The sequence below is a fragment of the Alligator mississippiensis genome, chromosome 15 (assembly GCF_030867095.1).
Source record: "Alligator mississippiensis isolate rAllMis1 chromosome 15, rAllMis1, whole genome shotgun sequence".
Taxonomy (NCBI): domain Eukaryota; kingdom Metazoa; phylum Chordata; order Crocodylia; family Alligatoridae; genus Alligator; species Alligator mississippiensis.
The window spans coordinates 30,003,843-30,018,641 of record NC_081838.1 but is presented as its reverse complement, the minus strand read 5'-3'; the positions used below and the strand labels follow the sequence as shown (position 1 = coordinate 30,018,641).

Here is a 14,799-nt window from a genome sequence, read left to right as displayed (position 1 = left end):
GCTGAAAGAAAAAGCTAGGGACTAGAGAAGCTGGACATGTACAAGTCAATAGGGCCAGATGGGATGCACCCAAGGGTGCTGAGGGAGTTGGCCAATGTGATTGCAGAGTGGCTGGACATGGTGGTCCCAGGGGAGGTCCCAGGTCATTGGAAAAGGGCAAATCTAGTGCCCATCTTTAAGAAAGGGAAGGAGGATCCAGGGAACTACAGACCACTTCAGCCCTTGGAAAAATCATGCAGTAGATCCTCAAGGAATCCATTTCTAAGCACTTGGAGGAGGAGGTGATTAGGAACAGTCAGCATGGAGTCACCAAGGGCAAGTCATACCTGACCAACTTAATTGCATTCTCTAATGAGATGACTGGCTCTGTGGGTGTGAGGAGACCAGTGGATGTGGTGTACCTTGCTTTAGCAAGTCTTTGGATACAGTCTTCCACTACATTCTTGCAAGCAAGGTAAGGAAGTCTGGGTTGGATGAATGGACTGTAAGGTGGATAGAAAACTGGCTGGAGCATCGGGCTTAGAGTAGTAATGAGTGGCTTAATGTCTAGCTGACAGCCGGTATCAAGTGGAGTGTCCCAGGGGTTGGTCCTGGGGCTGGTTTTGTTCACTATCTTTATGACCTGGAAGATGACACAGAGTGTACCCTCAGCAAGTTTGCAAATGACACCAAGCTGGGGGGAGTAGCAGATACGCTGGAGGGCAGGCCTAGGATTCAGAGTGACCTTGAAAAATTGGAGGACTGGGCCACAAGGAATCTCAGGAAGTTCAACAAGGACAAGTGCAAAGTCCTCCACTTAGGACAGGACAATTCCATGTACCAGGACACGCTGGGGGCTGACGGACTGAGCAGCAGCTCTGCAGAAAAGAACCTGGGGGCGACAGGGGACAAGAAGCTTAACTGGCACCAAGAGTGTGCCCTAGTTGCCAAACCTGTACCTGTAAACTGTAATGCAGTTTAATTGCAAAAATGGGCAATTTTTGTCACGTGTACAAATGCCCAAAAAGGCTAATGGCATCCCGGGGCTGCATTGGTAGGAGAGTTGCCAGGAGGTCAAAGGCAGTGATTCTTCCCCTCTATCTGGCACTGGGGAGGCCACATCAGGAGTCATGTGTTCAGTTCTGGGCCCCCCACTACAGAAAGGATTGAAGAGAGTCCAGGGGCTGGGGAACAGGACAGATGAAGAGAGGCTGAAGGAACTGGGCTCATTGAGCCTGGAGAACAAAAGACGGGAGGATTTAATAGCAGCCATTAATTACCTGAAGGGTAGTTGCCAAGAGGATGGAGCTGGACTGTTCCCAGTGGTGGCAGATGGCAGGACAAGGAGCAATGGGCTCAAGCAGCAGCAAGGGAAGTTGAGGTTGGGTATTAGGAAAAAAAATTCTCATTAGGAAGATAATAAAGCACTAGAACAGGCTAACCAGAGAGGTGGTGGGCTCTCCATCCTTGGAGGTGTTGAAGCCCCAGCTAGACAAAGCCTTGGTTCCCTGGGGCTGGTCCTGCTTCAAGCAGGGGGTTGGACTAGATGTGACCTCCTGAGGGCCCTTCCTGCCCTCACTCTCTGTGATTCTGTGGTTTTAAGTTGGGCCCAAAGTCATTAGCCAGAGAGGCCGAAACATTGTGGAGGTCAATACCTCCTCAGAAGCAGCGTTGGGTCACAGCCTAATGGCAGTCAGGGCCTGTCAATTCCTTGGGTTCTCCAAACTCTGTACTGATGACCATCCACCTCCCTCTTGTGGCTGAAGAGGGAGGCTCAGGTGGACGATCCCTCGACCTTGTCCCTGTTGCCCACCTGGTCCTCCCTGCCTCCGTGCAGGCAGTAGCAGAGGGGTGCCATGGCATGCAGCCGCTTCCCCAGCACAAGCCAGGACCCCACCAGGGCCTTCTGGACAGCAGAGGAGGAGAAGTAGAAGATGACAGGGTCCAAGGAGGCATTCAAGGTGCTGAGGAGCAGGGCATAGACCCGCCACTGGGTGCTCTTGTTCTCCACAAAGCCCACCACATGAGAGATGTTGTAGGGGGCAAAGCACACCATGAAGTTGGTCAAGGTGGCCAAGGCTAACCCCACTGCCCGGCACTTCTTCCGCCGTGGGATGTTGGGCAGGGCCAGGAGGATCCGCACAAAGTTGACGTAGCAGAAGAGGGTGACTGTGAATGGGAGGCAGAAGAGGATGAGGAAGACCTCCAGGCGGACAGGTAACACCACCTGCAGCTGTTCCGTAGTGAAGTCCTCATAGCACCGGGAGACATTGGCACGGGTGATGTTGGTGCCAGGTGTCTGCACCTCAGAGATGAAGACAATCCCACTGTGTGCGCCAACCAGCACCCAGACAGCCACGCTGGTCACCATGGCATAGGCCGGCCGCCGCCGCAGCTTGTACTGCACCGGGAAGGCTACGCCCAGGTAGCGCTCCACACTGACGGCCGTGAGGAGGAAGGTGCTTGTATAGATGCTGCTGTAGAAGCAGTAGTTGGTCAGGGCACAAAGGAAACCTGGCAGTGGCCAGTTCATGTCAGCAGCTGCCTCAGCCATCTTGAAGGGGAGGAAGAGGAGGAGGAGGAGGTCGGACATGGTGAGGTTGAGCAGCAGCACGGCCACGGGGTTGGGCCGGCGCTGGATCTGGCGCACGAAGGTGGCAAAGGCAAAGAGGTTGGCAGGCAGCCCCGTGAGGAAGGTGAAGATGTAGACGAAGAGGACCAGCGACTTGAAGGGGAAGGCCATTGCCTGTGGGGACTGGGGGAGAAAAGGAGGGAGGCCATGAGGGGACCTCGGCATCCCAGAGCGTGTGCTCCCAACCTGACAACCATCCACCACAGCTTGATAGGATCCAGGCACCTGGGCTCTCAGGCTCTGATGCCCCCACTCCTTCCCTGGAGCTAGGAGAGAACCCAGGTGTGTGGGCTGCCAGCCCTGCCTGCCCCACAGCGGGCATTTACCCAGCCCTGAACAATTTGATTTACATGTGCTTCCAACTTGGCCCGTGACAGAGGCAATGGAATCACGGAGGGCCATGTCTGGGGTCTGTCTTGCGGGGTTAGTGAAGGTGGGGCTGGGAGCCCAGATGCCTGCATACCCTTCCAATCAAGGGGAAGGGGGATGTATGATGTGGTTAGAGCTTGGGTGGGGTGGAGGAGCTCGGATGCCCTGGTTCGCCCGGGTTCTTTTCACAAAGGCGGCTCTTGCATGTCAGGACCCACCTCCACTTCCCGATCTGGGGGAAGTGAAACCAGTTCCCCTTCCGCAGAACCAGGGGTGGCTCTGATGTGGGTCCACAGCTGGCAGGGTGGGGAGGGCACCTGGATGCCAGAATTGGGGCCCTGCTGCCCCCAGCTTCATGTCCAGCAGGGTGCCACCTGCCCCCAGTCCCCTCCCAGGGCTGGGGAGATCCCAGGAGTCCGGGCTCCCATCCCCCTGCTGTTCTAACCCATTGGACCCTGCTCCCTTCCCACAGCTGGAGTGGAACCTAGGCATCCAGGCTCCCAGCCCCTCCTGCTCTCATCCCCCCCTGCACCCCACCCTGCCCTGTCCGCTGAGCTCCTGTCACGGTTTTATTTCCTGGGTTTACCAGTTATCTGCAGCACAAAGGAGCTTTGCATAGAGCTCGGGGCAAGGAGAGAACCCAGGCATCCGGCCCCAGCCTAGCTCTGCTGGAGAGGAGGCAGAGGTGGGCAATTGTGGCCAGTTCTCAGCTCCCTGGCTGTAACCATCAGTCCCCACTGCCCTCACAGCACCAGAGAGAACCCAGGCATCCTGGTTCCCACATCTAACTGGCCAGACCCCTCTCCCCTCCCAGAGCTGGAGAGAACCCAGGCATCCGGGCTGTCCACTCCCAACCTAAATTTCATAGCCTGCTCCAGTCCCACCCTAAATTTCATAGCCCGCTCCAGTCCCCACCTGCTCTCTGCTGCCTGTAGCGGCTCCAGCCCAGGAGTCCAAGATGTGACAGACAGCTGAGTTCCTGTGTGGGAGTGAGGCTCCCAGGAGAAAACAGCGAATAAATAGTGTCCCCACCCCCAGGAGGAAATTCCTCCCCCCACCCCAGGATGTAGGACACCTGGGTTCTCTCCCGGCTCTGGGAAGGGACTGCAGCCCGATGGGGCCAGAGCTGGAGAGGCTGAGGAGTCCGGGCGTCTGGGTTCTCTCCAGTTGTGGGAGGGGAGTGGGGGCTGGGGGGTTATAGTGGGGGATGAGAGCCTGGACAACTGGGTTCTCTCCAGCTCTGGGAGAGGAGTGGGGTTTGATGGGTTAGAGTAGGGGGGAGCTGGGAGCCCAGACGCCTGAGTCAATCCTCTCAGCTGTTGCAGTGTCTCCTTGCCCCCCAGCTCCCTGTGGACCCTGACAGAAACTGGGGGGGATGGGGTGCAGTCAGCAAAAAAATAGTCCAGGGACCCAGTCCCCAGTGGGTGGAGACTGGAGTCAGCCCAATCAGGTCACCAAGGCCAAGTCCCAAGAGCAGGAAGAGAACCCAGGTGTCATCTGGGCTCCTGATCCCCATGCCCCGCTCTTATCCTCCCACAGTCCGCACTCACTTTCCCAATCTACTCTAGAATCCAGGTGGTCTGGCTGCCTGCCCCTCTGCCCTCTCCCAGGGCTGAGGATGGACCCAGGCATCTGGGTCCCCCTCTGCCACTCCCTCCTCTCAGCCCTGAGTAATCCCTCCAAAAAAGTCTCACAAAAGCCAGTTTAATAAATAAATCCCAGTTTATTGCCACTCTCCCGCCCTGTGGTTCTCACTGTCACCACCAGAGGGTGCCAGGCACCTCCACAAGGGGATGCCTACTAGGGTACAGGGCCTGGCAGCCATTTTTGTAGGCGCCATGGAAAATCTCAGCACAGGACCCTGCCTGCTCTGTGTCCCCCCCATCCCGGGGAACAGTGTCCGTCTGTTCTCAGGAAAAGAGCCAAGGCATCCAGGCTCCCAGTCCCCACTTTTTTTACCCATCAGAACCCTCTCAGAGTTGGGAGAGAACCCAGGTGTCCGGATTCCTGCCCAGTCCCATCCTGTTCCCAGAGTGGTCTCTAACATGTCCCAGCCCCAGTGTCACCAGCCCACGGCTGGCTTCTCCACTGTCTGGGCTGGTTTCCTCTCCCCCATCAGAGTAGGGGGTGGGGTTGAAGGAGTCATAGAGGGAGACAGAAAGTCCAGGAGCAGTAATGAGGCTCATTAAGCTGGGCTTGAGCCAGGTTTAATCGCAAGGCAGGAGATGGGGCTGGGCACAATAGGCCAAAGCCTGCAGGTGCCAATGGCTTTGCTTAGCATCATGAAGCAGGCTGGAGTCTTTTGGTAGCTGGTTGCCATCTTGGGAGCAGGATTAGGCTGGAGTCTTATAAGAGTCGGATGCCAGGTTGGAAGCAGGAGTAGGCCAAGGCCGTGAGGGAGTTGGCCACTATCTTGGGAACAGGAGTAGGCCAAAGTCGTGTGGGAGTCGGATGCCTTCTGGGAAGCAGGAGTAGGCTGGAGCCTAGTAGGAGTTGGGTGCCAGGTTGGAAGGAGGAGTAGGCCAGAGCCTGGTGAGAGTCAGGAGCCGTGCTGGAAGTGGGAGCAAGCCAAAGCCTTGTAGGAGTTGGCTGCCATCTTGGGAGCAGGACTCAGGCACCAACTCCCCCCTACGAATCCGATGACGCCTAAGAGAAGAACCCCTGAAGCTGACATCGTAGATGATGATGAAAGCAGCCGGGAGGCAGAAGAGGATGAAGGAGAGCTCCAGCGGGATAGGCAGCACCACATGGAGCTGGTCCTGGGAGAAGTTGTCATAGCACCTCCATGCTGCCCATAGTAGTGCCTGATGAAGACGATGCTGCAGTGGGTGCAGGCCAGCACCCAGGAGGCTGTGCTGGCTGTCACGTTGTAGGTCGGCCACTGCTGCAGCTTGTACATCACTGGGAAGGCCACACTGAGGTAGCAGTCTACCCCCAGCATTGTGAGGAAAAGGATGCTGAGGTAGATGCAGCTGTAGTAGCAGTTCCTGGTGATAGGGCACAGAATGGCAGGCAGCTGCCAGGTCATGTTGATGCCTGCCTTGGCTGTCTTGAAAGGGAGGAGGAGGTCAAACACTGAGCCTGAGCACCAGCACAGTGCTGAGGCCGGCACCAGTCCTGGTGTAGAAAGGTAACCAGGGCCAGGATGTAGACAGCCAGGACCACACGGGTCTTGATGTGCACACTGGGCTCTACAACAGCCTCTGTGGGGAGGGGATTAACGGGTCAGGTATCTGGGCGGGCGGCCTTTGGAGGCCCTGTGGCCCACACGGAGAAACCAGGTGTCCAAGGGGTCTGCCAGGACACATCCCACACCCCTCCAGGAACTTGGATGGAACCCAGGCATTCGGGCTTCCAACCCATCTGGTTCTAAAGCAATACACATCCCTCCATTCCCAGAGCTAGGGAAGAACCCAGGCATTCGGGCCAAGACCCCAGGCGTCCGGGTCATTAGGTGTCAGGGAGCTCTGCCTTGCAGAGCATGGATGGAACACTGTGTCCCATCAGGCCTCACTCCCCTTCCAGAGCAGGCAGAGAACCCAGGAGTCTGGGCTCCCAGCCCCCCCTGCTCTGACCCTCCCTGGCCCCCTTCTCTCCTCCCAGAGAGGGGAGAGAACCTAGGCATCCCTAGCTCATCATGAATTAGCTCAGGAGACCAGTCGAGGGGCTGGGTGAATTCCCACTGTTCTGAGTTTTATCCTTGGATACAGCAGGGGTTCAGGGTGGGGACAGGAAAATGCACATCACCTCTCGCCAGGGCACCTCTTCCCCACCGCATAGAGCCACAGAGGCCACACACACAGCCCTGCCCTGGAGTGAGTCGCCCTGGCCAGCTGCGGGGTGGGATAACAGCCCCACTACTAATGTAGGGCCCCTTGGGTTGAGTCCTGAGCTGTGCCATTGGGTCAAGATAACAGTATTACTACTCATTGGCGACATGTAGGCCAATGAGTGCATGCAGGTGCATGTGCCCCCCCTGAGATTGGCTGTGCACCCCCTGGAAGCACCAGCTCTGAAACCAGTGGTGCTGGTGGAAGTGCAGTGCTGGTTTCATCTCTGGTTGGGCAATGAGCCACTGGGGGACCCCCCCCCATCAGTGATCTGGTGTCCCCCTCCAGACTCGGGAGGCACCAGTTGCCCATGTTACTACCACTGCCTTCCAGGCCAGCTGGGCAGCCAAGCCCAGACCCCCAGGAGGTCGGTACAGAGGGCTGGTGGTAGAGATGGAGGGATCTTGTGTTGAGGTCTGAGCCCTCCTATCATCTTCCCTGATCTGTGTCTGTCCTGGGGTTCCTGTGTCAGGCACAAACTTCCTGTCCCTGAGGTAGCTGCATCCCCCAGGAGTTGGAGGGCAGGGGGAGGGGGGCCACATCAGGGTCAAGGGGCATCACAGACACCCCCACAGCTGAGGTAAGATGGAGGTCAGGGGAAGCCAAGCCCACAAGGACAAGCCAGAGCCTTGTGGGAGTTGGGCCCACAGTCATTAGTCGGAGTAGGCTGAAGCCTTGTGGCAGTAGCGGGGCCAATTTACAATCTGAAGTGAGTCGGGGCCCCAGGTCTGAAGGCAGAGTAGGAAATTCAGTCAACTCACAAGCCGAAGTAGGCCAAAGCCTCACAGAACGAAGCGGGGGCCTGGTGGAAATGGGAGCCCAGACCCATTAGCTACAGCAGGCCGGAGCCTTGGTAGAGTCAGGCCCAAGCTCATTAGCCAAGCTAAGCCAGAGCAGCAAACCCAAGGTCATTACCCAGTCAGCCAGAGCATTTTTCACTTCAGTCTTTGCAGGCTAGGGAAGGTCCCATTTGAAGAGAAGGAGAGCAGCCCTCAGGGATGAAAGAACAGGTTAGGGACTATTTAGACAAGCTGGATGTGTATGGGTCCAATGGGATGCACCTGAGGGTGCTGAGGGAATTGGCCAATTTGATTGCAGAGCCAGTGACCATCATCTTTGAAAACTCATGGCAATTAGGAGAAGTCCCAGATGATTGGAAAAGGGCAAACATAGTGCCCATATTTAAGAAAGGGAAGAAGGGAACTACAGACCAGTCAGCCTCACTTCAGTCACTGGAAGAGTCATGGAGCAGGTGCTCAAGGAATCCATTTCTAAGCACTTGGAGGAGACGAAGGTGATTAGGAAGAAGTCAGCATGGATTCACCAAGGGCAAGTCATGAGTGACCAACCTGATTGTCTTCTACGATGAGGTGACTGGCTCTGTGGATGTGGGGAGACTGGTGGATGTGGTATACTTTGATTTAGGCAAGGCTTTTGATACCGTGTACTGCAATATCCTCTTAAGCAAACTGAAGAAGTACAGGCTGGATGAATGGACTGGAAGGTGGATAGAAAACTGGGTGGAGCATCGGACTTCGAGAGTAGCAATCAATGGCTCGATGTCTAGTTGGCATCATTCTGGGTCATTCTTGGGCCCAGTTTTGTTTAATGTTTTCAGCAACAACCTGGAAGACGGCACAGAGTGCACTCTCAGCAAGTCTGCAGATGACACCAAGCTGGAGGGGAGTAGTAGATACGCTGGAGGGTAGGGCTAAGATTCAGAGAGATCTCAACACATTGGAGGTTGGGCCAAAAGAAATCTCATGAGGTTCAACAAGGACAAGTGCAAAGTCCTGCATTTAGGACAGAACAATCCCATGCACTGGTGCAAGCTGGGGGCTGACTGGCTGGGCAGCAGCTCTGCAGAAAGGGACCTGGGTGTGACTGGACAAGAAGTTGAATATGGGCCCAAGAGTGTGCCCTTGTTGCCAAGAAGGCTAATAGCATCCTGGGCTGCACTGGTAGGAGCGTTGCCAGCAGACTGAGTCTTGAACTCCTGGGCTGGAGCCGCTACAGGCAGCAGAGAACAGATGGGGACTGGAGTGGGCTATAAAGTTTAGATTCTTCCCATCTACTCAGTCCTGGTGAGGCCACATCTGAAGTACTATGTCCATTTTTTGGGCCCCCCACTACAGAAAGGCTTGAAGTGAATCCAGCAGAAGGCAATGAGGGAGGTTCAGTGCTGGGGACAGGATGGATGAGGAGAGGCTGTGGGAAATGGGCTTATTTAGTCTGCAGAAGAGAAGACTGCAGGTGGATTGAATAGTAGCCTTCAACTCCCTGCAGGGTGACAACAAAGAGGATGAGCTGGACTGTTCTCAGTGGGGACAGATGACAGAACAAGGAGCAATGGGCTCCAGCTGCAGCAAGGGAAGTTGAGGTTGGATAGTAGGAAAAACGTTCTCGTGAGATGAGTAATAAAGCACTGAAACAGGTTACCCAGAGAGGTGGTAGGATCTCCATCCTTGGAGGTGTTGAAGCCCCAGCTAGATGGTGCCCTGGCTGGGATGATGTAGCTGGGGCTGGTCTTGCATGGAGCAGGGGGTTGGACTAGATGTGACCTCCTGAGGGCCCTTCCCACTCACTTTCTGTGATTCTGTGGATATAAGCCGGGCCCAAAGTCATTAGCCAGAGTAGGCCGGTGCCTTGTGGAGGTTGATACTGTAGCAGAAAGCCCCCTTTTCCTCTTGCCTGCATTTGCTCTCCCTTCTTTGGATATGTTTCTCTTTTTCTACCTTTTCTTCCTTCCTCTCTCTTTCACTTTAAGATAAGGAATTGTGTTTTAAAATGTGTATGTGTGCATTTTGTATCTCCCCTTGTATTTTGGTATTTTTAACTATCTGTGTGCCATGGCATTAGTAGCTTATATTTTATACTCCTCACCTTTCAACTAAATGTGTTTTAGTAAGTTATACATTGTAACAATGTTAACAAGGGTAGGAATCAAACTGCCCTTCCTTGTATCAGGCTGGCCCCTGAAAGAGCGAGTGAATCAGTGATTGAATGTGTAACATGGAAGCAGGCAGTAATTAACACCTGGAAGCTGCAGATCAGCCAACGGAAGAACTCAATAGAAGACAATGTAACAACCAGGAAATCTCTAAACATCACTGATCAAGGGCTAGAAGCCCTGGCCTGAGTTAATCAATGCTGGGGACCAACTTTTGGGCTGAATATCTCCAGATCCACCACTCCCAGAGCCCTATTCTAAATTCATCAACGGACTCCCAAACCTGCACGTACATGCGGACAACCCCTGGGGCTGACAGATGCCATCCAGTAGCCACCGAGGGGGGGGGGGGGGAAGTCCCACGAGGGTCAATGACCCCTGGATTGGGCAAACCTGAAAACTGGGGAGTCACCAAAGTCTGCCAGGGACAGATAAAAGGCAGTGAAAAGTGACCCTCAGCAGCGCCCTCTTGATCTTCAACTCGACCAGACCTGTCCAGCCAGAAGGACCAGCCGGAAACCCCCTTCTGGAAGATACCACCACGCTGAAAGAAGCCTCAATGACAGACTCCAGCGCTTGTAGGATAGGTATACCTGACTCTGTAGCCTGCTACTGTGTGTGTGTATGTGTGTGCATTTGTGCATGTGTGTATGTGTGTGGGGATCAGCCCCAAGGTTTATGATTACAGTGTTTCAATCCGCCTAATAACCTAGAATTTTAAGGATCCCGAGTTGGACATTTGTAGCCAACATTATCTCCTCAGAAGCAGCACTAGGCTCGTCTGGCACTCTAGCCACTCATACAGTGACTTGTCCGCTAATGGAAGTCAGGGCCCATCTACTAGGGGTGCACCAATAGAAATTTTTGCAGCCAATACCGAAAGCCGATTTTTAAGGAGGCATAGTGACCAATACCGATCCGATTTCTGATACAAGCCTGGCAACTTGAAGAGCAGTGTCCAGCTAGTAAATCCGTTGTGGTGGAAGGGGAGGGGGAAGGGAAGGGGGCAGGGGGGTGCAGATTGAGGCCCCTGCAGCGAGGGAGGCTGGGGCTGGGAGCGCTGCTAGGGTTGCCATCATAGAAGACAGTCTGGTTGTCCTCTGTCCTCTATTGATACAAAACCAGATGCCTTTGTGTCCTCTATTTTTCTCTTGAAAACCAGAATGTCCTCTATGCTGGCCAACCTAGGTGCTGCCCAGGCTGGGCGGGGCACAGGAGAGAGCTGCAAGAGGCTCATCCGGGGAACAGCTCCCACCATTGTGCGCACCGTGGAAGTGCATGGGGGGGGGGCATGTGCCCCAACAGATGCGTGGGGCAGGGCAGGGTGGCTGCTGCTGCAGCCTGGGACTGGGGCTCGGGTTGTACAGGGCTCTTCCCAGCAGGGGCTGTTCTGGGTTGCACTCAGGGCGAGTGGTGGCATTGGGAGGGGGTTATGGGGGAGGGAGGCTGCAGCTACCCCAAAATTCATCATAGTCCCCCAACCCCCGCTCCCAGCACTGCCTGCTCTGAGTACAGTGCGGCCCGGCCCCCACCAGGAAGAGCCCCACACAGTTGCAGCCCCACCCCACCCCACACAGATTGGGGGGCACTTGCCCCCCCATGCCCTCCCGAACAAGTGGCAGGAGCTGCCAGAGGAGCAGATGAACACCAGATGAGTCACTGGACGAGCGGCTCCTGAACAAACAGAACAGCAGTGGGAGCTGCCCCACCCCCCTCCCCAGACAATTCACAGCTCCATCTTGTGCCCTCCCTGCCGTGGCTGTGCAGCACTTGTCCTAGCCTCTGCTCCAGCCCCAGCCTCACTCCCTCCCTTACTGTGGGGGCCTTGATCTGCCCCCACCATGCCACTTTCCTTTCCCTTCCTCCCTCCCCTTCCAGCCCAACAGACTTACCAGCTGCAGGCAGCTCTCCACTCTGCCGGGTTGTGCTCACTGCCTGTATGCTGCACTGCAGCTGTGCACCTGCAAGGGCATTTATCAGCCAAATTATTGGCCATATTAGTCTGATTTCTGATACAAACAATTTTCTTTATACTGGTGCTGATCCAATATCGGACTGATGTATCGATGCACTGCTACCATCAACCCTTTGGGGCCTCCAAACTCTGTCCCAACAATTGTCCACCCCTTCCTGTAGCCAGGGAGGGTGGCTCAGTTAGACAACCCCTTGGCCTCGACCTCATCTCCCTTGCCCACCTGGTCCTCCTTGCCTCTGCATAGGCAGTAGCAGTGGGGTTCTGTGGCACACAGCTGGTTCCTCAGTGCCAGCCAGGGCCTCAGCCAGGGCCTTCTGGACAGCAGAGAAGTACAGGTAGAAGATGGTGGGGTCCAGGGAGGCATTGAAAGTGCTGAAGAGCAGGGCGTAGACCCTCCACGGGTGGGCTCTCATTCTCTTCTTCTGCCATGGAATGTTGGGCAGGGCCAGGAGGATTCTGCACAAAGTTGACGTAGCAGAAGATAGTGATGGTGAACAGGAGGCAGAAGAGGAAGAGGAAGAGCTCCAGGTGGACAGGAAGCACCACTCACAGCTGGTCTACAGAGAAGTCATCATAGCACCAGGAGACGGTTCTGGTGGTGTTGGCTCTGGGCAACTGAGCCTCGGAGACCAAGACAATGCTGCAGTGGGCACAGGCCAGCACCCAGAAAGCCGCGTTGGCCACCATGGCATAGGCCAATTGCTGCCAAAGCTTGTACTGCACCGGGAAGGCTACACCCAGGTAGCGCTCGATGCTGATGGCTGTGAGGAGGAAGGTGCTGGTGTAGATGCTGCTGTAGTAGCAGTAGTTGGTTAGGGCACAGAGGAAAGCTGGCAATGGCCAGGTCAGGTCAGCGCCCACCTCAGCCATCTTGAAGGGGAGGAAGAGGAGGATGAGGAGGTCAGACACGGTGAGGTTGAGCAGCAGCACTGCCATGGGGCTGGGCCAGCACTGGACCTGGCACATGAAGGTGACAAAGGCAAAGAGGTTCGTGGGCTGCCCCGTGATGAAGGTAAAGATGTAGACAAAGAGGACCAGTGACTTGAGGCAGAAGGCCATCACCTGTGGGGAGGCATGCGGAGGCCATGAGGGGACCCCAGAATCCCACAGCCCAGCCTCCCAGCCTGACCTATATCTCAGGTGTCTGGGTTCCCAGCCCACCAGACTTTTATGCCCCTGCTCCTTCCCCAGAGCTAGGGGAGAGCCCAAGTGCCCAGGCTCCTAGCCCTACCTATCCCACAGTGTGGTCAAAGAGGGCTGTGTCTGGGGGCTTAGCAAATGTGAGTCTGGGGGCCCAGACACTTGGGTTCCCTTGCAGTCATTAAGAAGGGGGATGTATGTAGTGGTTAGACTCAGAGTTTGGGCAGGATGGAGGAGCTTGGGACACCTGGGTTCTTTACACACGGTGCCTTGTGCATGCAAGGACCCACGTTCACATCCTGATCTGCTAGGAAGTGAAACCAGTTCTTCCTCCACAGCCCCATGGGCAGCTCTGACGTGGCTGCCCACTGCTTGGGTGGTGGAGGGCACCTGGATGTGAGAATTGGAGCCCTGCATCTCCCAGCTCATTGTCCCTCAGGTTGCCACCAGCCCCCAGGCCCCTCCCAGAGCTGCAGAAGACCCAGTCCAAGCTCCCAGGGCCCCTGTTCTAACCTATCAGACCCCACACCCCTCCCAGAGCTGGGGTAGAACCCAGGTGCCCGGGCTCCCAGCCCTTCTTGCTCCCACCCCTGGGCCCACACTTCTTCCCTGAGCTGGAGAGAACCCAGGCATCAGGTTCCCCCTCAACCCCATCCTGTCCCATCCCACTCCCTGAGCTCCTGTTACCATTTTGTTTCCTGGATTTACCAGTTACTGTGGCACTAAGGAGCTTTGCATAGAGCTGGGGGCAAGGAGAGAACCCGGGCAGCTGGCCACAGCCTCGCTGGGGGTGGGGGGAGGGGTGCATAGGTGGACAATCGTGGACAGTTCCCAGCTCCCTGGCTGTAACCACCAGTCCCCACTCCCCTCCCAGAGGAGAAGAGATCCAAGGTGTCCTGGTTCCCAGATTTAACCCCCCAGACCCAGTCCCCTGCCAAAGCGGCAGAGATCCCAGGAGTCTGGGCTGCCTGACCCCTGCCCTAACCCCCAGTCCTTTCCCAGAGTTGGAGAGAACCCAGACGTCCAGGCTGTCCACTCCGATCTTAAATTTCATAGCCCTCTTCAGTCCCCACCTGCTTTCTGCCTGTAGCAGCTCCAGGGAACCCAGGAGTCCAGGACTGGTGTGACAGAAACAGCTCAGTTCCTGTGTGGGAGTGAGTCTCCCAGGAGACAGTGAATAAATTGTGTCCCCTCCTCTGGGAGGAAATTCATCCTCCCACCTCAGGATGCAGGGCACCTGGGTTCTCTCCCTGCTCTGGGAGGGGAGCAGGGCCTGATGGGGCCAGAGCTGGAGAGGGCTGGGAGCTGGACACCTGGGTTCTCTCCAGTTCTAGGGGTGGGGAGTGGGCGACTGGTGGCTGAGAGCTGAGGGAGCTGGGAGCCAGGACACCTGGGTTCTCTCCAGGTCTGGGAGAGGAGTGGGGGCTGGGGGCTCAGAGCAGTGGGGGCTGAGAGCCAGGACTCCTGGGTTCTCTCCAGTTCTGGGAGGGGAGTGGGGTTTGATGGGTTAGAGTAGCGGGGGATGGAAGCCCAGATGCTTGGGTCCATCCTCTCAGCTGTGGCCCCCGATGTTGTCTGGAAGACTCAGATCAAGTGTAGTGGCTTCTTAACCTGGCAGGGGAAATACCATGTATCTGTGTCCATGAAAGCAGTTTTCCTGAAGCACACCCCAGGAGAACTGTTTTTCTGGCGTGGTTCAGTACCCGCTGAGGTGCAGTGGCTTTAAGCCCAGTTTATGGAAATAGGAGTCTCCTCCCTTGCTTGTTCCGAGGGCCATATGGCTAAGGCCAAGCAAAACTCGGGGGCATCTGAACCCCAATCCTCCTGGCTTGGGCCTGCAAGTAGGATGCCCGCCAAAGGTTTTGGAAACATCTGAAGCCCCAGGTGTGGGTGGAAGATGTTTGCCAGTAGTAGGGCCGCTTAT

The 14,799-nt window shown here is 55.9% G+C and overlaps 1 protein-coding gene across 1 annotated transcript; it reads right to left on the bottom strand.

Moving 5' to 3' along the window:
• Positions 1–1,266: 1,266 nt before the first annotated feature.
• LOC106737700 (uncharacterized) lies at positions 1,267–12,794 on the bottom strand. The gene is given in 6 exon segments (XM_059718138.1): positions 1,267–2,734; positions 5,613–6,029; positions 6,116–6,183; positions 11,653–11,721; positions 11,956–12,190; positions 12,192–12,794. Coding segments are annotated over 6 exon segments (2,373 nt in total). The 3' UTR covers positions 1,267–1,753.
• Positions 12,795–14,799: the final 2,005 nt, after the last annotated feature.